Source organism: Perkinsus marinus (genome assembly GCF_000006405.1).
Source record: "Perkinsus marinus ATCC 50983 genomic scaffold scf_1104296957154, whole genome shotgun sequence".
Lineage (NCBI taxonomy): Eukaryota > Perkinsozoa > Perkinsida > Perkinsidae > Perkinsus > Perkinsus marinus.
In genome coordinates, this window is record NW_003207237.1 from 79,063 (window position 1) to 104,686 (window position 25,624).

The 25,624-nt window shown below is 48.5% G+C and overlaps 10 protein-coding genes across 10 annotated transcripts in view; 3 read left to right on the forward strand and 7 right to left on the reverse strand.

Moving 5' to 3' along the window:
- Positions 1 to 1,946: 1,946 nt before the first annotated feature.
- On the reverse strand, positions 1,947 to 2,849 carry Pmar_PMAR002188 (conserved hypothetical protein; the record flags this gene model as incomplete). Its single annotated transcript, XM_002774957.1, has 6 exons — positions 1,947 to 2,090; positions 2,144 to 2,308; positions 2,358 to 2,468; positions 2,524 to 2,577; positions 2,618 to 2,746; positions 2,796 to 2,849. The coding sequence occupies 6 exons, from the start codon at positions 2,847 to 2,849 to the stop codon at positions 2,079 to 2,081; spliced, it is 525 nt and encodes a 174-aa protein (XP_002775003.1). The 3' UTR covers positions 1,947 to 2,078.
- A 2,486-nt stretch (positions 2,850 to 5,335) lies between these two features.
- On the forward strand, positions 5,336 to 10,176 carry Pmar_PMAR002189 (hypothetical protein; the record flags this gene model as incomplete). Its single annotated transcript, XM_002774958.1, has 20 exons — positions 5,336 to 5,469; positions 5,523 to 5,794; positions 5,848 to 6,205; positions 6,260 to 6,319; positions 6,369 to 6,614; positions 6,663 to 6,796; positions 6,843 to 6,898; positions 6,948 to 7,134; positions 7,180 to 7,295; positions 7,341 to 7,460; positions 7,914 to 8,047; positions 8,094 to 8,326; positions 8,413 to 8,776; positions 8,864 to 8,923; positions 8,972 to 9,217; positions 9,265 to 9,398; positions 9,449 to 9,504; positions 9,550 to 9,736; positions 9,791 to 9,906; positions 9,953 to 10,176. 20 exons carry the CDS (start codon positions 5,336 to 5,338, stop codon positions 10,133 to 10,135), a joined length of 3,396 nt encoding a protein of 1,131 aa, XP_002775004.1. The 3' UTR covers positions 10,136 to 10,176.
- Positions 10,177 to 10,523: 347 nt separating this feature from the next.
- On the reverse strand, positions 10,524 to 11,620 carry Pmar_PMAR002190 (proteasome subunit alpha1, putative; the record flags this gene model as incomplete). The annotated part of the gene is made up of 8 exons (XM_002774959.1): positions 10,524 to 10,581; positions 10,631 to 10,701; positions 10,755 to 10,865; positions 10,916 to 11,025; positions 11,081 to 11,190; positions 11,236 to 11,363; positions 11,414 to 11,512; positions 11,555 to 11,620. The coding sequence occupies 8 exons, from the start codon at positions 11,618 to 11,620 to the stop codon at positions 10,524 to 10,526; spliced, it is 753 nt and encodes a 250-aa protein (XP_002775005.1).
- Positions 11,621 to 11,719: 99 nt separating this feature from the next.
- On the reverse strand, positions 11,720 to 13,339 carry Pmar_PMAR002191 (arginine/serine-rich splicing factor, putative; the record flags this gene model as incomplete). The annotated part of the gene is made up of 4 exons (XM_002774960.1): positions 11,720 to 12,028; positions 12,649 to 12,812; positions 12,867 to 13,055; positions 13,165 to 13,339. 4 exons carry the CDS (start codon positions 13,337 to 13,339, stop codon positions 11,720 to 11,722), a joined length of 837 nt encoding a protein of 278 aa, XP_002775006.1.
- A 596-nt stretch (positions 13,340 to 13,935) lies between these two features.
- On the forward strand, positions 13,936 to 14,376 carry Pmar_PMAR002192 (hypothetical protein; the record flags this gene model as incomplete). The annotated part of the gene is made up of 1 exon (XM_002774961.1): positions 13,936 to 14,376. One exon carries the CDS (start codon positions 13,936 to 13,938, stop codon positions 14,374 to 14,376), a length of 441 nt encoding a protein of 146 aa, XP_002775007.1.
- Positions 14,377 to 15,036: 660 nt separating this feature from the next.
- Pmar_PMAR002193 (Apolipoprotein N-acyltransferase, putative) lies at positions 15,037 to 17,197 on the forward strand (the record flags this gene model as incomplete). The annotated part of the gene is made up of 4 exons (XM_002774962.1): positions 15,037 to 16,405; positions 16,647 to 16,741; positions 16,908 to 16,971; positions 17,090 to 17,197. The coding sequence occupies exons 1-4, from the start codon at positions 15,038 to 15,040 to the stop codon at positions 17,195 to 17,197; spliced, it is 1,635 nt and encodes a 544-aa protein (XP_002775008.1). The 5' UTR covers position 15,037.
- A 1,000-nt stretch (positions 17,198 to 18,197) lies between these two features.
- On the reverse strand, positions 18,198 to 19,564 carry Pmar_PMAR002194 (conserved hypothetical protein; the record flags this gene model as incomplete). Its single annotated transcript, XM_002774963.1, has 9 exons — positions 18,198 to 18,311; positions 18,362 to 18,465; positions 18,515 to 18,652; positions 18,693 to 18,807; positions 18,859 to 18,986; positions 19,032 to 19,139; positions 19,212 to 19,293; positions 19,341 to 19,431; positions 19,474 to 19,564. The coding sequence occupies 9 exons, from the start codon at positions 19,562 to 19,564 to the stop codon at positions 18,266 to 18,268; spliced, it is 903 nt and encodes a 300-aa protein (XP_002775009.1). The 3' UTR covers positions 18,198 to 18,265.
- Positions 19,565 to 19,711: 147 nt separating this feature from the next.
- Positions 19,712 to 21,451, reverse strand: Pmar_PMAR002195 (hypothetical protein). The gene is made up of 5 exons (XM_002774964.1): positions 21,395 to 21,451; positions 21,275 to 21,353; positions 20,816 to 20,989; positions 20,628 to 20,764; positions 19,712 to 20,582 (listed from the first exon to the last, which is right to left on the reverse strand). The coding sequence occupies exons 1-5, from the start codon at positions 21,440 to 21,442 to the stop codon at positions 20,160 to 20,162; spliced, it is 861 nt and encodes a 286-aa protein (XP_002775010.1). The 5' UTR covers positions 21,443 to 21,451; the 3' UTR covers positions 19,712 to 20,159.
- Positions 21,452 to 22,919: 1,468 nt separating this feature from the next.
- On the reverse strand, positions 22,920 to 24,327 carry Pmar_PMAR002196 (conserved hypothetical protein). The gene is made up of 4 exons (XM_002774965.1): positions 24,095 to 24,327; positions 23,916 to 24,042; positions 23,740 to 23,863; positions 22,920 to 23,687 (listed from the first exon to the last, which is right to left on the reverse strand). The coding sequence occupies exons 1-4, from the start codon at positions 24,305 to 24,307 to the stop codon at positions 23,153 to 23,155; spliced, it is 999 nt and encodes a 332-aa protein (XP_002775011.1). The 5' UTR covers positions 24,308 to 24,327; the 3' UTR covers positions 22,920 to 23,152.
- Positions 24,328 to 24,724: 397 nt separating this feature from the next.
- Positions 24,725 to 25,624, reverse strand: part of Pmar_PMAR002197 (ATP-dependent RNA helicase HAS1, putative) — a gene marked incomplete at both ends in the record, with an annotated part of 2,473 nt that continues 1,573 nt past the window's right edge. The window contains 5 exons of the mRNA XM_002774966.1: positions 24,725 to 24,891; positions 24,946 to 25,056; positions 25,100 to 25,259; positions 25,367 to 25,498; positions 25,584 to 25,624. The exon at positions 25,584 to 25,624 is cut by the window's right edge and continues 4 nt beyond it. Coding sequence (XP_002775012.1) covers positions 24,725 to 24,891; positions 24,946 to 25,056; positions 25,100 to 25,259; positions 25,367 to 25,498; positions 25,584 to 25,624 — 611 coding nt within the window. The remainder of the gene's footprint in view (positions 24,892 to 24,945; positions 25,057 to 25,099; positions 25,260 to 25,366; positions 25,499 to 25,583) is intronic.

The window sequence follows — 25,624 nt, forward strand, 5'->3', positions numbered from 1 at the left end:
ATAATCTCAACTTCACAGTACCTTTGTGCTCGATTCAACGTGTATGGATGATGAGGCGTTAGAATAATGTAGTCATTGAAGACACGAAAGATTCTCCTCCATCATTGTCTTAAACTTGTGTTGTAGCTGTGTATCTAGGAGGGTCCTAGTAGGAGTCCACGCGCGGTAGCTGCTAGTGAAGAGTGTATGAGTCAGAGTTCGGAAAGTAATAGGGGATTTGTCGTATCGCGTTGGGTGAGACATGTGGGAGACTCTCCCGGAGAGAGCGAGTAATACTGGATTTCTTTGAGATGTATAGAACCAATCGATGTGTCGATATGTCGAAACGGAGATCGTTCTCTCCAGTTAGGGGAAGGACATGCGAGAAGCATACAGTCGATACAACTCGCTGTCGCTGCCCAACTCTCGACAAGCTGACGACTAACTCCAACAACAGGGCTGTTGAACTAATGCTCAAAATGCACATCAATTGTGTGGCAGTTCTACCGTGAAGGAATCACCAAAGTAAAGAGGATCTTAGCAGTGCAAGGAGCAGGATGCTGATGCGATTATATGCTGTTCATCGTGGCTTCCTAATTCTGCAGATAATTTGGAGCAGTGTCAAAAAGCGACTTCAGGATAAATGCCTCACCCGAAAGAGGCTCGATAGCTGCATAATTAATAAGCACTCGCACGAAGAGTATAAATTCTGAGAAGTCAATCCTATCCAGCTAAGATGCCCAGTGAACCGAGAATGCGGTGCAGAGGTAGACCATCGTTCTCGGCTATACACGTATCCCAGAATCTCTAACGTACCTACGAGCCATGTTTAACGAGCTCTGCCACAATACCAACAGTGAATTGACGTGCACTGACTGAGTGACCTACGTTGCAAAGGCAGCTCCCGTAGCATGAGACAGTTGGACCATCGAAACGCTATCTGGAGTGCTGCCATTTCTTTGTCTACGTGGCTGGCTAACTTGTCATCTACACGTTTGACGATGTCATCCTTCAACATCATCGTGCTATCAACGTCGGGCTGAACAGGACTATTCAGATGGTCCTGTATGTCCGACAAAACCTGAGGCAGCGATAGTCAGAGTCATGAGGCCTCATATTAGCCCGGATATTCACCGCACAGAGACCACCCATAGTACTCTATGTCCCCGTCTTTTCGGATCCACTGTCCCTTTCTGACGTTCCTTCCTAAGCGGTGTATACCTCAACCCTAATCTCCAAGCTTCGACCCGTACCTAGGTGAGACATTAGTTCAGCAATATCAAGAATAACATCAGTCGGAGCATATATGTATATAAACTTCTTCCCGAGAACATTACGTCGAAGTCGAATGGGCAGCCCGACCAGAGGCATTTCTCAAGCTCATCCAAATCGACCTGTTCCCTTCCAATGGTCGCCGCACCTTGAGTATCTGAACCAATCAACCGATACTACAAATCGACAAAGATCTAGTTGGTCTACCCTAGCTGGTTTGGTGCCACCGGATGGCAACTTCCGCCTGTCTCGGAGTCCGACGGAAAACTCTGAGGACGAACCACTATGCGTGACAGTATTGAATCTTATATTCAATCCCCAATCACCAATGAACCCGTCCCCGAACGAGTGAGCACACTTATCAGGTCGACTTGCGGTTGCTTCTGCAGCTAGATGATGACTGTTGGCTCCGCTAGTTGAGTTATACCCGAGCCTACTGAGCAGGCCTCCGGAACCCCCACTACGACGTTGAGCCAAACCGAGAGTCGACGATTGTGGGCTGGATGAAGCGCTAGACTGACGCTTGGTCCGCTGCAGATCCCAACACATTCAAAATGCAAACTAAGAACACGTCATCCAGTGCAACTCGATCCGTGTCTCTATGTACATCGGTCTTCCCTGACGGCAAGTAATGACAAAGTATGCTCTCTACTTTCCCATTTTAGTACTTGCCAAAAACTCAACCGATTAGCTAGTCTACGGATAATGTAGGAGTTCCACCATCATCACATTTCAAGTCTCTTCCAGAACTCCATAGTGTAATGGCCGAGCCTTATAGGCCCAGCCTGTACGAATGCGATATCAAATGTTAAAAAAGCTTGGCCTTCTCATGCTGCAACCTAAAGTCGGCGCCCGCTTGCATTGACGACTTGTGGCTGTATCGATGACCTACCTCAGGTTTACGCTCCTCTCCAACGTTCAAAGGGGCGGTCTCAGTCGGATCTCCATCAGGGACATTGAGAGTAGGATAGTTACGGCCGAGATTAGCTGGCGTTGGTACGACCACAGAAGAGTCGAAGACTGGTTGGGTGTAGTCTCCAGGGGCCTTATTCATGACCTACACAACCAGTGCATTTATGGCAGGAAAAATATGACCATCGTTTTACCTGCTCTCTGGCTTTCTCTATCTCACGCTTTTCGGCTAGGAGACGAGGAAGCTCATCATCGATGAAATCGAGCACGCGCCATTCGATAGCCAACCCGTTGTCCAGAGCGACCTGTACAATAACCAATGAGAATACTTCGGGTCGGCGCGAATCGGTGATCTCCTACTTGCGCCTTCCTCTGCAGGTCCTCATCGTAGTCGCCTATCTCCTCAACGAGCTCCTGAAATGATGGTAATGTGAAATACGGAAATCGATGATACCTGATTGAAGGTAGCCCTGGGCCTAACGACAGTCCTCTGGTCCAAAAGTTTAGAGATGGCCATTACTCCAGGATGATGGATAACAGTCAAGCGCCTCTCCCACCCAAATGTGGCAAAGACATCGGGGACCTGGTGGAGATCAATAAACGGTCTAAGGCGACACTGCTAGAAGTATCACCTGTTCCAGCAAGTACCTGGATCGACGAAGTAGAGTAGCTCCACGAAGAGCCATGTATAACGGCACGAATGTAAAGGTAACGATGAGTTGTTGCAGACTAGGAGATCTTGCGCATCTTGCGCGACTTGCGTTTTTCCGTCTCAGGATTTGCGTGCAGGGTCTTCCCGTCGAAGACTTCGACTATTATCAACAGATTGTGAACTGAAGTTCTCACTTCTGCTGTTAGATTTGCAGACAGTGATGCCTCATTTAGGCATCATGTGTTGACTTTAAGCCAGTACTGTGTAGCGCACTCTTGGGGTGGACCCACTGGTGTCTACTCGGATGCCTTTTTGAAACATGCGAACACCCTTCAAAGGTAACCTGATTAAGTAAAGGTGAGTACAAGAACCTTCATGATGTGGTCTTACTAAATCCAGCTAGAGATTTCAATGACCTTACAGAATGCCCAGTACCAAGGAATTGCCTTCACGCCGGACTTTGGCAGTAGCTGGTCTGCGGACGACGCCGACGACGATGAAGACTCAATGGATGAAATAACGAGGGAATACATGAGTGCACGGCAGTACAATGCTGAGTGATCGGAGAGACGATTGAAATCGGCCGTGGATTGAGATGTCCAATAGGTTAGTGAAAGAGATTGAAATATTGGATCGGAAACTAGAAGAGGTCAGTAGTCGACGACGTATTGCGCCACACACGGAGGTATGACGACGATCGCAGTAGTACGGTGATGACTTCGTGTGTAGAGTGGCTCTTACGGGACCGACTTCGAATCCTCGACTCTCCGAGTTAAGATTCTGGAGGAACAACTTATAGCTGCTCGGTAGTGAACTAGGGGAGGGGGGCAAGCGTTGGTATTTCTCACAGGCACCTTGAGCAACTACGGCTCGACCAGCTCTCTAAAGTGATGAGTGTATTCGAGCGGTTGAAGCTTCCTCTTAGTGATAAAGAATGGAGTGAGACCTCCCTTGGTGAGGACCTTGGCATTGGGGTGGTATGTATGTGTATGTGCTGAGCAGAGATGACAGAAATTCTGACAGCGTGCCCAACTCTTCCCGCACTCTCTAAGGTAGACTTGAAGGATATCGATAATGCTGATCACAGTGAGGTGATTCTCTTTTGGCGTGGTACTATTATAGATGATCCGGCTCTTTAGGTGTCTTCTATTTCAACCGAACCGGACATTACAAATTCGCCATTGCTCACGCGTGGCGTCGGGCTGGAAATTACTGTTACTGAGTAACCTACGATCCAACTTATGTCTAGTGATGCTGCTCGCCACAGGATGGGATATTCCCACAAACGTCCCCATGGCGAAGTACTGGCAATGTTGGAGAGGATGATCGCAAAAGTCGACCGAACACTCCATTTGGTTGATAAGGCGCAGGCATTGGAAAAGTCTCCCCCCAAATTCGACCGGCTTAGCGCGTGGAAGCCTATGCTGTATGCCAGCAGGTCACCCGAGCGGTATAAGCCGTGTCACCATGGGCGATATGCAGAGAGCCTTCCCATCTCCAGATGGAAGCTCATGCTCTAGGACTGTTCTCAATCACGTATTTTTCGTTATACTGAATCAACCTTTGCTAATATAAGCCGTGTTTTCGTAGAGTATTGTGGAAGTCGACGACCCCTAACGGGCCTACCCCATGTCTGATGACCAATTTGATTTCTAAACTCCTCGTGTGTTGAGCCAGTGGCGTGGGGCCTGTGATCAGTGTTGGTTGGAGACTTGAGACTTTTCGCCACAGAATCATCCTCTGTGCTCGAGATGGAGCTCAACGGGCGTAGTGATCATGCCTTCTTGGTGGGCCATCTGAACCACGTCGACTAGTGGGGGACCTTTCGGCTAGTTATCAGGAAGAGTATCATCATCATGGGAGTTTTGTATAGTACGCCATCCTTCTGATCAGTTGATGTGATCGTGTGACGGGCTGCACAACTCTGAGCATTAGTTGGCATTCCACATGAGAGATTTCACATGGCATTCATATGTCCTCACAAAGGAGAGCACGACCGTGATCGCGAATTGTACCCCACGATATTTATACTTATCATTTGCCCCTAGTGGAGATCTACTCTAGAGTGTGCAGTTAACTTTCTGGAAATAATTGGGCTAGTGTGATATTTTTGTGTTGCGCGTTGTCTACCTCCTCTGCTTAGGTTGGGACCAGTACGCTAGTTGACGTGACTTGTGTAGTTTACTAAGCATTTTTACGCCCTCTAATGTCTAACTGCTCCGAGTTTTTGCAATGTGGTAATTGTACCGCTGTTGCCGTTGATTGTGGAGCTACAGCAGATGGGGGCTGTATGGCTGCGTCTAGTGCGGACGGCACTCCAGTAGATATCCGCTTAGTGTAGGCATTGGGATCAGTATGGTCGGGGGGTGTAGCTGGCGGCAGTTTCTATGTGATTTATATATGATGCCCCCATGAGGATCGTGAATCACAATTCTCATAAGGAAATCATACAGTTGATGATAATGGCATAGTTGACAGACTGAATCGTCTCTGAGTTGTTCTTTCTTGGTACTCCTTCTAATGATGAGCACATCTGATAAGTTCCTACAGCGTGGTCATTGTACAGCTACTGCTGTTGACGGCATGGCTACGGCTGATGGTGGCTGTATTGCGGCTACAAGTGCCGATGGAACTCCTATAGATTTTCGCTTAGTGTATGCAAATAAGAATGCAGAGAAAGGGGTCGAGTGACTGTCTCTGCTGCTAGGTACATTCCCCCACGAACTTATGGTCCTAACGGCAAGCGGGCCGTGTACAAGCAATTCCAAGCTTATCCACGTATCGTGGATGCTGAGCGTGCACCGAGCTACGCTCCGACCGGACCTGAACAAAAACTAAGTGTACCTATCGGGTATGTTGATATGCCGGAGGGCACTACTACCTATGGATATTGGGAAGCTGCTTATGGGCTTATGAACGAGGCTGGGCTGTGCATGGGCGAGAGTAGTTGTAGTGGTCGCTTAGCTACTGTCCCAGTTGGTGAGTTCTCTGGGCTAGTATAACGGAATGGATCGCCCCTTGCTTGTTTGTAGATGAGAATCCTCATGGTGCCTTGTTCTGGGTCGGCGAGCTAGCAAGTGTTGCCCTTGAGCTTTGCTCCACTGCTCGAGGTGCGATTGAGACCATGGGTCGGCTTGCAGAGGAGCATGGCTTCTATGGCACCACTGAGGTCGAAGAAGCAGGGGAGGCCTTGACGGTCGCTGATGGTGATGAGGCCTGGGTCTTCCATATCCTCTCTGATGACACTGGCAGTGGAGCGGTTTGGGCAGCTCAGAAGGTCCCTAAGGGCCATGCCACAATCGTTCCTAATGTTTTCATTATCCGTGATATTGATCCTGATGACAGGGATAACTTCATGTTTTCGAAGAACATCTTCGATGTAGCCAAGAGGTAGGCCGCCTCGCCCCTCGTCATTGTCTACTCACATTCGGTGTTTCATCTCAGATTAGGATGGTGGGATGGCGCTGGTTTATTGGATTTCACCAGAACATATAGCGTCGGCGAGTAAGCTATACTTGGAAATACTTGTGCAGCCTTGAGCTGTGTCTACCAGGTATAATCATCCCTATTATGCTGGTCGCCGTTTATGGAGGGCGTTCTCTCTGTGGGCACCTTCGCAGAACTTCGACCCGAAACTTGGTGTTGAACTTGAACGACCAACATACCCTTTCTCGGTGAAGCCCGACGAGCCGATCACGCTAGAGAAGATGAAGAGCTTGTATCGAGATCATATGGAGGGCACTCAGTACGACCTGACCAACCACGTGACGGCTGGAGGGGCGTTCAGGACGCCCAACAGGTAGCCTGGCTTCAAGCTTGTTCTCGGTCCGGACCATCTCCATTACAGGTATGCTGAAGCAGAGGCTGAGGACTCGATGGAATATGGTGCTTGGGAGAGAGCGATCTCCCTCTTCCGCACACAATACGCGTACATTGCCGTGGCTCGTAAGGGCCAGCCTGGAGTCCTTCATTTTGCTATTGGTGAGTGTGCTATTATCTATCGTCGTTTGTACCCAGGGATGAGCAGGTGCTCCACACGGCAGTGTATATGTGCCCATCGTGGTGAAGCCGAACCCTACTGTGGTATGTTATGAAGCCAACTCCTAGTCGCTGATTCGATGTTGTACTTCAGAGGTCCATTCCTGCATTGGAGAATGCTTGGCAGGGCGAGTTCAACGAGAAGTCCCTGTGGTGGGCCGTTTTGAGTGTCTCTAACACGATGGATGTGAAGTGGTGCTATATGATCAAGGACGTTCGAGAGGCGCAGAAGGAGGTAGAGGATGAAATAGACGCTATGATGAAGACCAAGTCTTTGGATGGTGAGTACAGTGGAAATGGACTTAGACAAATATTTGTTTTTTCAGAGATCGAAAAACAGACCCCGGAGTTGTGTGATAGTTTGACTCGTCGTTGGTTCAAATTGCACTACACCCTTCTGGGGAAGTATCAGAACGGCTACGCCGACTGGGGTTACTCTAAGGTGCGTTTGTGATAGGGAATGCGTCTTGTGACATAATGTGTTCAGCTGGGCTATGGACCCACTACTGAGTGGCTCAAGACTGTTGGTTTTGACAAGTTCGATGCAACCAAGAAGCAGTTCGATGAGCAGAAGGAGCGCTTTATGAAAAGTCAAAGCGAAGCTGATGTCATTCGGCGTAGAAACGCATAAGTTCGTTCCTGTTCGAAGGTGGTTTCCGCGCTACTTTTTCACTTTTCCATATCTTTTCGGTCGCCCAGTTTTTACGTTTCCACACAGATCGCTACTTTTCTCTCCGATCTAACTCCATCGATGTTGTGTTGGAGATCCTCTAGCAGTTGGGTTATTCATGTGGACAAGTCCTCGCTGCCTACACTAGAGTGTGTTTTCTGTGGGATTGCATATGCCCTATGGAGTTTCTACTCTGTGCCATCGTGACTGTTTGTATTTTGCTTCCTGACAGTATCTCTTGTCATTGTTAATGCGTTATTCATCTTTGTTATTGCTGAGTGGCCTCGGTATAGCTCTGGGATCCACCCCTCAGGTGAGTATGGGAGTATCTATTGAGTAGTATTTATCATATCAATTCTTGGCAAAGTCTTATCTGATTTTTTTTCTCAGAGTGCTAGCAGAGATCGAGTACGACCAGATCACGATCATTGTACCGCCCTCGCGGTAGATTGTGCTGCGACCATAGATGGGGGATGCATTTCTGGAACGAGTGCTGATGGAAGTCCAATTGACTTCAGGATGGTGTAAGTACTATTCTGTCGGGGTCTTATGCAATACCTCACAATTCAGGTACGTCCCTCCGAAGACCTACGGCCCAGGTGGCAAGAGGGCCGTTTTCAAGCAAGTCGATGATTATCCAAGGATCGTTGATGCCTCCCGTGCGCCGAGTTATGCACCTACATCACCTGAGCAGAAGGAGAGTGTCCCTATTGGTTACATCGACATGCCTGAGGGAACCACCTATGGCTACTGGGATGCCGCCTATGGTGTTATGAATGAGGCTGGTTTGTCCATGGGTGAAAGTAGCTGTAGTGGACGTCTGGCCGCTGAACCAAGGAGTATTGTTCTGATAAGCAGCACATAATTTGTGATTTATTTATTTTTTCAGAGGATGAGTACGACACTTCAGGAGCGCTTCTTTGGGTGGGGGAACTGTCGGACATAGCAATGGAGCGCTGTGCAACCGCGAGGTGTGCTATTGAGACCATGGGTGGTCTAGCAGAGAAGTACGGGTTTTATGGTACGACAAGTATCGTGGAAGCGGGAGAAGCCTTGACCATCGCTGATAAGAGTGAAGCTTGGGTTTTCCATATCGTGGCTGATGATACTGGAAATGGTGCGGTTTGGGTGGCCCAGAAGGTCCCCAAGGGCCATGCGACCATGGTCCCTAATGTATTTGTCATTCGAGAGATTGACCCTGATGATTCTGAAAACTTCCTTTTCTCTAAGAACATATTCGATGTGGCGAGAAGGTAATAGTAAAAGGGTGTTGCAAATACACTGTAGCCATGAAAACATTGTTTTTTACGTGGTTGACGCCCTCAATCCCTAATTCTCAGGCTCGGCTGGTGGGATGGTGTTGGCAAGCTCGACTTCGTCAATGTTTACAGTGTGAGCGAGTAAGTCGAGTTGCTGCTCACGGTATCGAACCATGTTGTACTCGTTAGGTATGATCATCCTTATTATGCTGGACGTCGCTTGTGGAGAGGTCTTTCACTGTTCGCACCCTCTCTGAATCTTGACCCTAAGCTCGGTGTCGATTGGGACCATGCCACCTACCCTTTCTCTGTTAAGCCTGATGAACCTGTTACTGTCGATTTCCTCAAACGCTTGTATCGGGATCATTACGAAGGGACTCCGTATGATCTCACTGATCACGTCGTTGCTGGTGGACCCTTCAACACACCCACTAGGTAGGTAGCATGAACGTCAGCATCTTCAGCTATGCTGTTGCTCTCAGATATGATGGCGCTGAAGCTGAGAAGAGCTTCAAGCATGGTGCATGGGAACGTGCTATATCGCTGTACCGAACGCAGTATTCGTACTTCGCTGTAGCCTACAAGGACAAGGCTAATATCATTTACTTCGCCCCGGGTAGATGATTCCTGTAAGGCTTGTGTGGGAAAATTCGGGCAAGTTCTCAGGTACCCCTCATGCTAGTGTGTATATCCCCATCGTAGTAAAGCCTCAACAATCAGTGGTAGGTTGTAGTTAGCAAAGTTCACACCATCTGCTTGTCGATCAGACGTCGATCCCCGCTCTTGAATATGCCTGGCAGGGTGAGTTCAATCGCAGCTCCCTTTGGTGGGGTGTGCTCTCCGTGTCGAACGTGATGGATTTGAAGTATCGTTATATGATCGAGGATGTTCGCAAGGCTCAAGTAGCAGCGGAAACCGAAATAGACATGATGCTCGCAACGAAAACTGATGAAGGTAAATCCCTGGCGTGTCACCGTGGCTTTGGCTTTGTTATTTCCCGTCCTTCAGAGATCGAAGCTGCTATGCCTGAATTCTGCAGCCATTTGACCAGTAAATGGTTTGATCTTACGTTCACGCTACTCGGCAAATACCAGAACGGGTATGCCGATTGGGGTTATACGAAGGTAAGTTTCCTTTTTGGAAGTTTTTTTAATCGTTCTTGAACCACAGATTGGATATGGCCCTTCCTCGGGATGGCTCAAGCGTGCCGGCTATGATAGATTCGCAGCCTCAAAGAAGCAGTTTAAAGATCTCAGAAGACGGTATGCAAAGTGTCAAAATGAAGCTGATGAGATACGACGGAGAAACAGAGGCCAAGCTTTCGAAGCAGAAGCTGTTCTTGAAACAGAATAAATGAGTTCCCTGCACTCCTGACCTAGCCTGAAGAGCAGATAGCCATTGGTTGCAATGTGTGTGTTTCATTGATAAGTTGAGTTGTGTCGACGAATGGAACAATAGATTGCGGTGGGGGACTCGGCAACTTGAGGGAACCAGCAGAAATGAAGAAAAATGCCAACTAAATGTTGTTGAGGCCTTTCGTTGAAAAAAATGTCATGCCCACAAAGGAGGTACTACGTTTATGAAAATCCAACGCTCATTCGGATAAATTGCTATTCTTCGCTGCCTCGGCTTGAAACCTACTGATGTAATGTTAAATACGTTGTTAAATGTCAACGCAACGCATCGTAAAACTTCGAAACACTTCCGTAGTATAAATGAGCAACGATCACATCAATCACTCCTAATCCTTCTCAGCTATCGCGTTCAGATGCTCATCGATTTCCGATGGGGTGAGTTTCCTGAAAATCCGAGTACATATAGCGAATACCGACGTAGAAGAATAACCACCTAAATCTAGTGTTTTGAGTACTCATGACGCAGACCTCGATATCACTGGGCTTGAAATCCATGGACAAAACCTGTAGCAACATGTTTCTGAGGAGGGACAGGCAACACATTCATCATATAGTACTGTCTGTAAGGCGGCTATGGCCTCTTCAACGGTCTCAGTCTCATCTGAGCCCTCGGGCACGCCAGTGTCCATTCTCTTGCGCACTATTTTCTCCAACGCATTCGTAGCTTCCTATAAAAGACAAGAATAGAAATAAAATGGTACATGCATACGGATATCACCTGCTCCTTTGTACCGGCTGCAGCAGCCTTACAGCCCACATAGTGACCAGCAGGATCTACCTTCAAGAGTTGAGGACCGAATTCATCGTCAATTCCGAAGAACAGAGCAACTAGGAAGGAAGAACAACTCATATCTGTTGCTAAGAAGTTCAATGCCTCGCTTACTAACACCATATGGACGCATATATGCATGCTGAGTGTAGACCTGAGCTAAGTTGGCGATCTTCTTAGCCAGATAGTGGCAAGGGATCTCGCAACCGTTCTTGTCCTCATACCTGCACAAGCGAATAGAGCGGCTTATATATTCATCGACTTCTTACTCGGAAGCAGTCTGACGAGCCCTATTGACGAGAGCTCGGGCATCAGCTGGCATGCCGGCTATGACAACTCCTAGGTTGGAGGTAATACGATATATAGAGTTGGTGAAGGAGCCATCCTGGAGCTTATCCTGGGAAATGAAACCAAGTGAGGAGACCTCTGAGAAGCACTTGTGCTGACCGGGATCTTCTTTTGGCCAACTGCAACAACCGTATTCTTGCCCTTCATGGCAAGGCATGTGAGCCCAGATGTCTTCACAGCTTTGAAAGCATACTCAACCTGACAGCACTACAGAAGCCTCTACCAGCAAGGGCCTATTACCTGGTATAGTCGTCCCTCAGGACTGAAGATTGTGATATGACGATCGTAGCCAGATTGACGCGACATTTGGCCAAAAAATCAAACGCTCCTGACGGCAAATACACCAAGAGAGAGCTCAATTGAGCTATGGCAAGGAAACGTGAGCGCCAGAAGCAACACAATACCCTACGCGCAGTTAACGTGAAGACCATGTAGAAAGCAGCCACCAAGATGACGCTGCCTGAGCTCAAGACTGGTGATCTCCCAACAGACACTACCATTAGGCCCTCCTGTGGTTTGAATGGTCAAGAAGGTGAACCCAAGGTAGCAGCGTTGCTTGGTGGCCGACACAGATGTAGCGACGGGCTGGCAGTAAAGGTCAACAGACAAGTCGAATGCCTCGGGGAAGACTTCGAACACTTTCAGCACTATATAAACAATATCCGGGTTGACGGCGAGGAACGGGTCGGTAGGTGCAAAATGACGAGATAGAAGCTGTAGCCCAACCACCGAGACTGTAGGGGATATATGTGCCCAATGCCCCACTGAGGGAACTGATATAACCCTTGTAGTTAAGGAGAGTCCCAACACAAAGCGTTGGTGTCAGCAGGAGACAGGAGATGATAATATAGTAGGAATCAATCGTAGTGCTGTAGTACTAGTACAGCAGTAGAGCAACTAATCTGCCTTACGGTCTACACTTGCTGTGGGTTTCTCACTCTCCTCTCTGCGAGTACTCTTCCGACGGCTCTCACTCCTATCACGTGAAGCACTCCTCTTCCGGTCATGGCCATCTCTACGACTCGAACTCCTACGTGTACTGTGATCTCGTCGACGTTGAGAATCACCCCGCGAGGGGCTCTTAGCGTCAGAACTTGGCACCGGCTCGCCGCTGCGGTCGCGCTTCTCCACATCTTTCTGAGGGCTCTCACTTCCACGTTTTTCCTCGACACGGTCATTGGAGCGCTCGGTACTGCGGCTTCCAGAGCGACTATCCCGAGGTCCGCTACGGCTCCGGGAACCACGAGACTCCGACCGGTCGGCTTCTCTCGATTTGGATTTTCCCTCACGAAGCTCGCTGCGGTCCCTCGAACGACTTGTACGCTCCTTCTCACTGCGGCTCCTTGAGCGACCATCAGATCCTTCCCCTCGACGAGATGTCCTTGATCTTGATTCGTGACGGGACCGCTCTCTGTCTTCAGCCTTGGACGTGGACGAGCGATCGCGAGGCTTCCGGGGAGACTCCGAGCGACTACGACGCCCATCACGACTGTCCGATCTGAAAAGGAACGCCAGGACCTTGTCGGAGATCCCGATACACTCCGTGACTTACCGGCTGTCAGAGGAACTCGAGCGAGATCTAGATGATCGTGAGCCGGACCGCGAATAGGATCGGGACCGGGAACGGTAGCTTCTTCCCCGACGAGAACGACCACGTGAATAGCTACGACTCCTTGAGCGACCGTAACGTCTACGGCTGTATCCACGCGAGGGGGAGCGGTAGTATCTCCGTACTCTGTCCCTAGCAGCCAATTGTCCGCTACCACCAAGTTGTTGGCAAGCTCACCTGGGACCGGCCTTAGCCCATTGCAGGTTCAATGTATTGCCATCAACGCGAGCTGAGGCCATACCGCGATAGGCATCCTCTGCATCCCGCTCGTCGTCGTACTCCACGAAGCAAATGTTCTTTCCCGAAGGGATGTAGCATCTTATGACGCGACCATATCGTCCAAACTCCTCCGTGATATCACGCTCAGTAGTACGCGAGGATATGTTCCCCACGTAAAGAGTGTTGCGGCTATACATAGGAAGGGTAGTGGGACCGAACGCTCTGCAAACAAGAACGGGAGGCATCAACACAGTTTCACGTAGGCCTGAAGGGAACCACAACCGACTGGCGAAAAAGTGGAGAAACCGACGACGCCCCGTCGAAGCTACCCGTTCGAACTAACAGTCAGAGATACGTGGATGCCCGGAGGAACGAATACGATCTGGGAGGAGGAAGGGGAGGAGGAGGACTATAAGACAGCAATGAGGGGCTACGTTGGATGGACGTAAGCCTGGGCTATTGGTCTTACAATGATAGTAGCTATCAAGGTCGGTGCCTCAGGTAGGTCCTCCCTTTGTATTAATAGGAGTAGAACACCGGCTGGCTGCCATCTCGACCTACGTGTCTATACCCATGCCTTCGAGCACGAACTCCTATGAGGAAGGGAAATGATGACCAACTCTAATGAACCATAGGTCTCCGTTGAGGAAACTCAAGGTAACAAGATGGCTCAAGATGCCACTGTCCTGAACGACCACCACGACGATGACGGTCGTAGATGATGAAGACAGCGACGTTTCGAACGTCCCAGAGAGGCAAGGTGGTATGTATAGTGGACGATAATGTGTATCACATGCAGAGAGCTTATAAGGATCGGGTCTATTGGACTTGCAAGTCACGGACGAAAGGCTGCAAGGCCCGACTTGTTACGTTGGGCGATCGAGTTATGAAGCAAAACCATGAGCATTCTTGTGGTTTGAGTACTCGTGGGGTATCGCGATCCGATTTGGCGGCTCCTATACCGTACAATACGCCTAATCAAAATCAACCTACTACGACCATTGACATACCAGCGCCGACCGAAGCCGCTGCGGCGATGCGGTCTACTCTACTGGGCTTCGCTGACCACCAGGAGCGAATACTATGTGATAAAGCCATTCTGGAAGCATACGCTCTTCCTAATGAGTCTCGAGCTACTGTTGATCTAGATGCTGTCATTCGAGAATCTGCACAAGTTCCTGAGGCCCCAATTGACGACTTGAAGTTCAACTCCTCTACTTTGTATTATTGCTGAGTGCTTCCCTGAACGCTGCTGGACTTGCGTTGGGGACGCCGTGACTCGAAATCAGCATCTACCTCCTCTATTTCTGCTACTTACTAGACGATCACGTTAAGAGCTCCCGTCCTTACCAGTTGTTGTGTTGTGACGGCTACCTCAAGTATTACTTATATGCACCTTACGACAATGAGCTGGTAGACTTGATTGCCTGGGCAGAAGTCGATGAGAAGGGAGTTGGAGTATGATCAGCAGGGTATGGTAGTTATCGATTGGGACGATGATGGTATTGCCTCTACTGTGGACTCGTCTCTTTAGTCCACACCGTGTGGGAGGAATCCCACCCAGCGAGGGGACTGTTCACGCCAGGGTCGTGCTCTGAACTGGTCGAAACCTGGAAAAGTCCCCAGAAACGGTGGGGTTACCAGGGAGTCTCGCACCGATTCAGTTGGATGGGAACTCACCGTTGTGGTAGGGTTCAAGTGATGCTGAACAAAAATATGATATGGTCTCAGCTGAGAAAGAGAGCCTGCTTGTCGTTAGTGATGGTGATTATTTTTACAATCCTGAAATACGTCGCTTTCTGTCAATTTGGTATATTCGGGTTGAATCTGGGGCTTCGCCTTTTTCGAATTCGGAATTGGACGTGAGTGTGTTACTCGAACAGTTAACATTTTAAATGCTCTCGGATGATTCGGTGATTACCTCCCGTCCCTCTGCGACATGTATCCTCCTCTCTGGCCTCTCAGTGGTTCTCTATAACCTACGCACGCTCAAGTTCGACCTAGACCAACCGCTTGAGCTCTGGCCGCTCGCCCTGGTCTGCCTCAGTCCGATGATTGCCGCGCAGGAGTGTCGGGGGGCAATTCTGGTATCCTCCATTTCATTCGCTGCTTGCTCGGGCATCTTTTTCTGGTCTATTGGTCTGGAATTGTACCTTGGTTTGGTAACAGGGCTCATCTGGGGTGCCCTTTGGGACCTACTAGAGGTATCCGATGAATACGTATTAGACGATAAGTCCGCTATAGGCAAGCCCATCAGGAGGGCAGCATACTGGACTGGTATCGTATATATCACATCTTATTTTTTGGGGACTTTTTTCGCACTCAGCACGCCTTTCCATGACGTCCCTTCACTGATACAGCCGATTTCCTGGTTCGGCTTCTATTCGTTGGAGTTCACCGTGTTCTTAGTTAACGCGGCTCTGGGTCAGCTTGTTTTCACACAGCGTCGGAAGCCTCTGGTCGCACTTGTGCTGTGGTGCATGCTAGGATGGAGTCTGTTGTCAATTATTCAGTTTTACATCTTGCGGACTTCCACAGGGCCATCAGCCAGAGTGGCAACGATCACTCCTGGTGCAGAACTGGGTGGTGTTGCATGTGACGAAACTGCAGTAGAGCAGTACGAGAGAGACGCTACTTGCAATGGGACCCTAGAAAGACAGATGCAGCTTACCAAAGACGCTGTAATGAATAAAGGTGCGAGATTTGTGGTATGGCCAGAAATGTGGCTCGGACCCTTCCAAAATCTCACAGAGGCTAAAGATTATATCCGTTCGGAAATAGGACAAGTAGCGGGGCAGTTGAATATTTTCATGTCCATCGGAGCTCTCGTTGGTGAAAATGGTAATATCGCAATGCTGGTGGGGCCTGGCGGCAAGATCTTGGGAATCTATGGCAAGCAAAACCGACTCGGTGTAGTCGGGGAGAAGAGCTCATTACGGTTTGGATATCCGACATATGAGGTACCTTCAACTTTCATAGATTCGAATGGGCCCTGGACCGGGAAGGTTGGGATGCTGATATGCTACGATGTGGACTTTTCCCAGGCTGTTCGCTCCATGATACTCCAGGGGGCTGGACTAATACTCAATCCATCGCAAGATTGGTCAGCAGTTAGGGATCATCTATCTCAAGTCGTTTTCAGAGCGGTAGAGAGCCGGGTTGCTATTGTCAAGGCAGACATGGCCTGGGATTCAGCCATTGTTGATCAAATGGGACGCAAGGTCGCGCGGTTTCAAAGCCGCAACGAGCGAGAGAACGTCCTGGTGGGAAGGGTAGAACTGGGAGATGGGAGGCTCACTGGAGCTGCGCTCACCAATGACCTCTTCCCTCTGATATGCGTGGGGTTCTCTCTCTTTGTGCTGATGTCTGCTAGCCGGAAACAATATTTTGCAAATACAACGAGAAGTGTATTAACTCCGAATGGAGATTACGGGGCTCTCATGTCGGCTTGAAAATCGTGACATGTTGTATGCAATATTGATATCACGGTTGAGATGCGTTCAGTTTGAGAGGGGAGGGCGAATCGCGAAAAGGAAGTGCCTGAACGAGATGACAACGTGGAGGACCCTGCCACTGGCCGGAAGAAGGCCTCTGCTGATGTACGATGGGCTGTGGAGTGCCCCGATGAAGTTATGGAGGCAGATACTTTCTAAGCAAAAAATAGTATCAGTACGACGGATAACTATGGGAGGAATTCCCACTGGTGTGGAAAAAGTATAAAATTGCAGACAGAATTGAAGTCTCCAACGGACGTACTTTTTTCAGCCTTCCAGAGTGTCAGAAACGGAGAGTGTGGCGTCATCACAAAACCCATTCACTGACCTTGGAAGTAGGCTTATAGCGTTGGATCAGTGGGTACATGTTTGCATGCACCGATTGTAGATGCGGAAAAATATGATATGGTGATAGAGTGATCGATATTTAGTGACAGATCTGTATTCCCTTAGGTGGGTTCAAAAAACGTGAAGTGTATCGGTCTCGATGATGATGAGAACACCGAGGAGGATGGGCAACTCGCGTCTTACCGTGTTAATGTATTCTCAATGGGAGGTTAGTTTTCTCTGTAATGCGATCTCAGTTGCTTACTTACGAGAATGATTCGGAGTTCATTAAGACGGTGAGGAGCTTCTCAGCGAGCGGGGCATCGACAGCAGTCCCGTCACCTGAAACTGATGAGAAAGAAGGCTCTATTAAAGCCTGAGGAATGCATCTACCATATATGGTAACCATAATCAACTCATTCGTGTTGTGTTAAGGAATTTGTGATAACGAGAATGCAGCGTTCATTTATGTCTGCTGATGTGCCTGGTTTTGAATTTTCCCTTCCAGGTTGTAAAACGTCGAAGCACGAGGAAGGAAAAGGACACCCGTGAGGGTATGTACCACTAGAGAGCAGCATCCTTTCTTAATAATCATTTTACTCGGAAAGCCCTCGGCAGCAGAGCTCAACGGCCGAGCCAAGACTCTTCTGGATGGGTCCTTCAGCCCAGGTAGTTCTCGTTGAGGTGAGGCGGGAGCCGCCAAGATGAGCTCTGCTACGGCTCTACCCTACGTAGTGGAGGTAGTACTAGTTTAAGTATGGGGAGAATCTCATCGTATTTTATCAGAGTTCCACATGAGAGTATCCCATTACCATTTGCATAGACTGGTCAAGTCCGTTCGTTGTCAAGCAGCGGCAATGCCGTTACCTCTAAATGCTTGCGTCAATAGTGCAATGGGTTCAATCCGAAATCACTCGAGACTCCCTCATGATTGGAAGCTACGGAGTGCTGATGGCCATACTTGCCACTTTATTGGTTATTCGATTATGAGTAGATGATGTCAGTGATTGCATACACGAGGTTTAACAAGTCCTATGGTTTGAGTCCTCGAGGTCCTATCGGTATGCATTTGTCCACGCTCCGTTCAAACACTACATCTCCATTAGAGATCGTCGTTAATTTACTAATTTATTAATGTGATCATCTTCCGGGTCCATGATAACCTCATCAACCAGGCGAGTGAAGGCGTCTCGACATGGCGTACATGCATACTCAACGAAATGCGCTGTAGGTCAACAAATGAAACGAAAAGTTGAACGATGTGGAAAGAGAGGAGCATACCAGGGATAATATTCGCTGCTGCTAATCGGACTGTTCCACGGGCTGTACTTTCGTGTAAAGATCGTATCTGAGTTCAACAGGAAGTTGACCACACTGATTCGGAGCCCTCCTAAGAACCTTTTCTGAGAGGCCGTAGGGATATTCCGCCGGACTCTATCAACCATGGTCAAGTCTACATCCACAGTGAACCAGCCATGCTTCTCGTCCGTCTCGTCCACAACCTGTATGGAAGAATAAGACCAAATACTACATTAGCCGTCCTAGTATTACCTCACCCCAAGGATTGACTACCATCGAATGCCCCCAAGCTTGATAATCCTCAGGGTTCTCACTACGAGAGGGGGATGCCATGACAACGTAGCACTGTGTATCGAGAGCTCGTGCCCGTCCAAGGAGTCTCCAATGGGCCTATGAACAGCATACACCGACATTCCACTCGGAGACTTACTGGACCAGTCGTCATGTTGAACGCTCCTGGGTAGATAAGCATCTTCAGATCGGGAGCTATATTTCGAAGCAGAGCTGCGTATTCTGGAAACCTTACATCGTAGCAGATCCCTAGCCTACACCACGAAGGAAATATAATCTCCAGCGTTGACACATGCACTTGTTACCCGAAAGGCCCCCATGGAGTGTCGAATACGCATGGACCGGAGTTTCCAGGACTTAGAGTTTCGGACTCGAAAAAACGAATACCAGGCTTATCACCATCCGCAGGAACATCAATATCGAAAAGATGAGCCTACCAGAGAAGTCGAGTAAAACATCAGCGTAATCAGATCTCTACCTTGCGATAAGTTTTCACCAGCTCTCCCGAACTATTCACGACCAGTGCCGTGTTATAGACCTTATCAGCATCATCCAGTTCGGGCACAGTGCCACCAATTATCCACACCTACAACGTAAGATCTAATCCTTCAGAGCCTCGACAGACGATTGGGCCAGTCGCTAGCCGTCACATCATTACATTTTTCTCTTTGGCAACTTCTTTGACCATGTCTAGCGTAGGACTCTGGTCGGGTAGGCGTTCGCCGTATTGTCGAAAGTATCTTGAAGAACGTATTTTTATGCAGAAGATATGCACATTGATTCATACTTCGGATGATAGGGACAAGTGAACATCTCTCCAATAACACATAGATCTGGCTTGGATATATCAATTGCTGCTAACAGAGTCTCTCGAGCGCCTAACGTCGTAAGATAGAGCACGACCGAAATACGAAGCATACCGCGGAGGGAACTAGCCTTTTCCGGAAAGACTTTTGTTTGTAAAACGGCCACACGAAGGGAAGATTTCATAATAGGGGAAATTGCTGACATATGAGTGTTGAACAAAATCAATGAAAAAAAAACAAAGCGGGTTTTCTTTAGCTGATGACCCCCTCACAAAATACTATGAACATTACGACTCGCGTTGTGTTAAGTCTGGATTCCGGAAACTACTCGAGCAACGCAATCCCATCACGCTCAACGTGAAACAGACTCCCTATGAGACAGTTGGTGTATGTGGTATACTGGAAAAGCCGCGGTCTGAGGTGCTAAAGATTTACCAATATATCCGTGCCAGAGGGAATAATAGGAGGCAACGAAAACCAAACAACAGCACAATACTGCTGATGAGAAGTAGATGCCAACTACATCCAGCCGACCAGTTTGAACACGAAAGCAACCTCGCGCGTGTCACGGAAAAGCGAGTCTTGTGACCACTGGAGAGACATTCGTAAGCAATCGGTCACAATCTTTCCAGTTCATGGTTTCTGTCACAGATAGTTGATGAACTAAAGCAACAATCCGCAATTGGACCAACCGCGCCTTCAGCTAGAGTTAAATTGTAGCACCATAGAGGCAGGAAAAAAAGAAGGACACATAGTAGATCAGTTCTCACAAAGCCCTCATCACCAACATGCCGTGCGAGTCAGTGTTCCAAAAATTCATCGAAACGTGCGAGTATGTCTCCAAGAGTTCCTAAGGAGCGCGCGCTGAGAGCACACGATACCACCCTTTCTTCAACTGTTGATGATAGAACCGAATTCTCGAGGTCGGTAATATTTCCTCTCCCACTACAGCACGCTAAAAAGTCTAAAAGTGGTCCGTCACCATTAACCTCGTCGATACTCTCCATGGGAGAATCCTCCTCGTCATCATCAACGTCGGGGCCGGCGGGAAAATAATCAATTAAGTTATCACAGTCCATGGCATTGAAATCCTCCAATGCTAAAGATGGATAGAAGCAGCACTCGGTGGCTTCAGTCGAAATAGATTCCGCGACGTCCCTCGTGGAAGGTTCAACTATAGTCTGATGAGATTGACAATACATACTTGGCCACGGGGCAAGCTTCTGAAAAAGATATCCCCAACGCTCAATTGAAACACGAGAATTCACCTTGCACAGAGGATAGTCGCATTCTCTACCCGCTCCGTGATTGACACATAGACCAGTACTGCGATGAGCAACCCGTCCACAGCCGCAAATGCGGCATCTCGCTCCTCCTCCATGAGCAAAGCAGAAACCGGTGCTTCCTGGCAACATGTAAACAGCAGTTGTGATGATACTCGAATAGCCGTTCGCACCTCTGGCACTCTTCGAACAACCAGTGAATTCGCAGCGACGTCCTCCACCGTGAGTAACACACTTGTTACTGCGGCCTACTGCCGACCTAGGGCAACCTGGGAACTGGCACCGCCTGCCCCCACCGTGGCCGATACAGAGATTCGTTGCTCCTTGGGCAAAGCGAGTACAACCACCTGCAGCGAACTCTAATCTGTACGTTGCTATGAGTAACATCACACAATTAACCGAAAACAGGGCTGATGTCGAACACAGGTCAAATGCAAGACTTGAGTAGTCGCGAAATCACGACCCCTTCCCACACTATACAACATTTCGGCTTCGCCAAGTTGACGACAAAATCTTTCATCGGTTACTTTTTTATAATTCAATTCCGCTCCAGACTTCGAAAACTTGAGCATTCATCCGACAGCAATTGTATAAAGTATGCTACTCATTTTAGCCATGCCGAAGTTTCTTACCTGGATGCTGGCAGAGCTTCCCGTTGCGTTTTCTCTTCGATCCCTTGGGAGGCCGCACTACACCCTCACGTGGGGAACTCTGAAATGGTAAACTGACGCTAGTAATGGAAACGAATCTACCTCCGTAGTGCTACTGCCCGAGGTGGAGCATGATCTTCTGCTGGCCATCCGAAATATAAAAAACTACTCGACACCGCATATTGAATTCACTGAACACAGCACACGGAGAGACTACGGGACAAAACGATAGTACCGAAACCGTAGGAGAGCATCGTGAACCAACAGCCCATGAAGTACAGGCTTGGGGTCTGTATGTGGGCATACGCCCTTGGCCATTTACCACAGAAAGTCATCTGTACCATCACAAAGACAACTTCTGCTGATGCCTCCTCGATTCGAACTAAGGGGATAAGGGGCTTGATTAACTACTTCTACCAGTGGGGCGATAGGCCTGGCCATTTGTGGCGCATGTTGTTTTAGACCACTGATAGCATACAATAAGTCTAGGGATCGCATAGTATAGGAGTGGCGAGACAGCAGCTCGCCACATAGTAAGATGATTAGTTTTTAGAGGACTTCGAACCAGCAGTCCCAAAATGAGATACAACAACAACAGTGTAGTTTCCAGGCAAGTCCGACTATACCCAGCAGTGGAGGTACGCATATAGGAGGTTGACATAGCACCACCTCACACAGCCGAGTAGGTCTGCTCATATGACCACGTTTCCATCGACACAGCACAACGAGAGGTGGTAAGAGGAGAGACAATAACCCTGATGAGTGATGAAGGACGGCTTCCGGAAAAACATCACAACTGCCTGGTCACCAAAGGTGAGGATAGCGGACCATGCTGAATACTACACAGCTGGTTGATCTCTATTATGATGCCAACACTGTGAGATGTAGCATTTAGATACAACAATTGTAGGGGAAACATAAGGGGTGACAAGCCAAGGCATCGCTTATCGTTGCATACACCATCACCGTCCTCCACAAGGGATAGCATAACAACAATATCAATGCACAGTTACAAAGAAAATAGTAGGTTCACAGAAGAATAGACAAACAAGTGGTAACGATATACGGATGACAAGATGATCAATGTTTCGCCCTACGGGAAAGGCTCCAAACCCAGCTCTCATACTGGCCTGCTTCCCACACAGCTGCGCTCACAAATCCATGAAGTATCAGGGAATAAGTCTAGGTATACAATGGGTGCCAAAACGACGCAGCTGAGATGAGATATGCGAAGACCAAAGAGCTAAAAGGCCACCATACTACAGGGCCATACCATAATACTTCTACTTTTGTACAAAAAAGCATAAGTCCAGACACATATACTTTCTACCATAGACTACTACTATTTCAACTACCAAAAAGTCAACAAAAACTCCCTACAGTCTACAGACAAAACTGAGAGCACAGGAGAGCTCATGTGACGTGATCCGAGGTTGAAACGCACAGCCGATGAGGGATACTCAGTAGACTGCCGCGTTTGAGGGTAAGTCGAATGATATACAGCAAGTATACACCAATGGAAAACTAATCGTTAGTAAACCTGGGAAGAAGAATAGTAGACTACTACACCATAGTAGAAAGGAATAACCAGATGAGATGAAGTTGCACACTATAGCCTGACGACCAGGACGACACCTAAGCATCATAGTCAAAACCCGTAAGTAACCGGTCGCCGTAGCAGCCATGTGTGCAGCAAACAACAGCAGTAGTCAGCAATGAAAGCAATTGCTGTGTTCGCTCTTGTAGGGACAAAACATCGACAAACTTATGAGAATCACGACTATCGAAACCATGTTGGAGTCTCGAATGTGAACACGTCAACTCGGACGTGCATCTGCGAGACTCCCTAGGGACAAATATCTACATAGAGATCAAAAAGCTGTTATTATCACCACTCGTGATAGCAGCACAGCAACCAGCCAAACATCTCTGGCATAACACATCACCAACATTCGAGACGGTATTCTGGCAACCAATACACTGAGGGAGCTCTCCAGGCGGGGCCGGTGAGGGAAATGCGGCAACCGTCGGTGCACCTCGAACCATCTCAAAGGGTGACCTGGGAAAGTTCCTCTCAAGTTCAGCCTGCTCTTCCTCAGGATCCGAATCAATGATATCGTGAGTCAAGGAAGAAGGCAACAAGTTAGCCGGCGAGGTCCCAAACTCGTCCGTCTCGCACAGTTCCTCTTCAACAGGGTCGGAAGCTTTACTCCAATTGAAAGTGGCGGCGTGCTCAAAGCCATACGGAGATGACGCCAAGGTGTTAGAGCTGTGACTTCCCGTCATGCGGCTGTCAAACTGCGATACCTCGGAACGTGGACTACTCTCTGCAACGGACGAGACGGTTGAGTCCGACTTGGGCGGCGATCTCAACTCAGCCTCTCCATGAGCAAAGCTGAGAACAACAACACCGTTGAGACACCCCTATAGAAAGCCATAGTGCTTACCGGCATTTAGATCCATGACTACAGTGACCACTCAACCACCATATGCACATGACAGTTTTCTCAGTAGCCCTCAGTTCAGCAGCCGAATGAGCGTAGGTGCATGCAGCTCCTTTATTGCACTTACCTAAAATCAGATGCCTCAGTAGCTCCGACAGTGCCGCTGACATGACAACTACCTTGCCTATACAGTCTGCACAAACTCGTCTTCTTAAGATTTGGTTGTTGTTGCAACTCCGAGGTGGAGTGAGCGAAGAAACACTTGGAACCATAATGACAACGTCCTTCCAGATAGAGACTGCATACCTACAAAGAGGAACTCAATTTCCATATTCCCAAGTTCTTCCATAGATATTACCTTAGTCTTCAACAGGTGTTTGCTAAGGTCCACGGGACGCAACTTTTTATTGTCGTTTCCCTCTCCATGACCTCTTCCCTTATTGCTGCCATGAGCCGGAGATGGTCTGCTTGACGGCTCTGTAGCTGATCTCCTCATCTGTGTAGCAGAAGGCGAGTTAAGATCAGAGCTCAGCTTACAGGGCGACTGTCCCAGAACAGACGATGACGACATTATTTGATAATCACACTACTGTTAATGATCGTTGACAACGATGTAATTCTCGCGATTTCCAACCATGATAGCGCACAGTTTTCACACCACATAGTACTACAGGAAGGGACATACGACACAACGACTGAGCTCCAGTAAATTGAGCATCTACAGAGCTTAACCACTTTCGCAAGGATTCTCCATACTCTCAAGGTATCTATCAGATATCCCTTCTCGTTGTAATCAGCTTAAAAAGATCGACTGGTCTCTGATATAGCTAACGCAACCTGCACGCCACAAAGCATCGCTCCGCTCACAAAAAAAGCGCACGCCCGAATTAACTAACTAGACACGCCCTCATCAACCGAAGAGGTAACGATGAAACAAGTAACTGACGTGGTTTGAGTAGCAAAGCATATAGGCGTATGCTGGTTTTATTCAACTCCTCCCTCCTAGTTGGAACTTCTTCCGGCGCTTCTTCATAGCCAAGGAATTGACCTTAGGTTGACCAGCACGGTCACTGTGACCACCAACATGCTTGCGATGACGGATCTTCCACAGCTTACGACCAGAAATAGGCGCCAACGATTCAACGTTCACACCAACTGAAACACATAACGCACGTATACCACACCGGGACGAACTAGAAGCGAACCCACCATTAGAAGGCTCCTTCCGTAGCATCCGATCTCGCATGCTTCCTGTTAACAGACGTTTCCTGGTCGACTCAAAGGTCTTCAACGGATCGGATGATAACTTTCGCTTCATACCTATTGGAACCATCTCACCTCCAGTTCCCCCCTCAGAGCTTACCTTTCCCCTTCTTCCCATCTGTGCTATTCCCCTTGCCCAGAGCCGCCAACTTCACTGGATTGGACCCATCACCGTCCTCATCTAAAGAGTTGAGAAAACTCTGCGGTACGAGGTACTCAGGGAGGTCCTTCAAACTCTTCTTGATAGTCGACCCAGCAACCTGCACGCAGACACAATCACCAAATGAACACATTCATAAATCTGCATTAAGAAATTGATTCCACCAAAATGATACCGATAGTGACGCCTTCCCAGACCCCCTTATACCTTCGCATTGTTCTGCCTCAAACTCTTCCGAAGTGCCTTGGCATCCTCAGTATTCTCCTGCAGCTGTTGCTTCATCTTATCCGAGTGCAGTACCTCTCTCATGAGCTCTGATTGGCGCAGGGCAGCAACCGCCTGAAAGCACTCAGTAACAACCCCATCCTATGCTGGCGTCACGACCTTCTTCGTGATCGAATGCGACACGTCCTCGACGCGATACTTCAAGCTGTTCAGTTCCGAAATGTCCAACGGTAGTGCCTC

Excerpts from the sequence above, each read along its gene's own strand:
- Pmar_PMAR002195 (XM_002774964.1), bottom strand. The coding sequence starts at position 21,442 with ATGGCCAGCAGAAGATCATGCTCCACCTCGGGCAGTAGCACTACGGAG. Across the intron at positions 21,354-21,394 it reads CGGGCAGTAGCACTACGGAG|AGTTCCCCACGTGAGGGTGT; the intron begins GTAGATTCGTTT and ends TTACCATTTCAG. Across the intron at positions 20,990-21,274 it reads GAAGCTCTGCCAGCATCCAG|GTGGTTGTACTCGCTTTGCC; the intron begins GTAAGAAACTTC and ends AGTTCGCTGCAG.
- Pmar_PMAR002196 (XM_002774965.1), bottom strand. The coding sequence starts at position 24,307 with ATGTCGTCATCGTCTGTTCTGGGACAGTCGCCCTGTAAGCTGAGCTCT. Across the intron at positions 24,043-24,094 it reads AACACCTGTTGAAGACTAAG|GTATGCAGTCTCTATCTGGA; the intron begins GTAATATCTATG and ends TCCTCTTTGTAG. Across the intron at positions 23,688-23,739 it reads AGTCATGGATCTAAATGCCG|CTTTGCTCATGGAGAGGCTG; the intron begins GTAAGCACTATG and ends TGTTGTTCTCAG.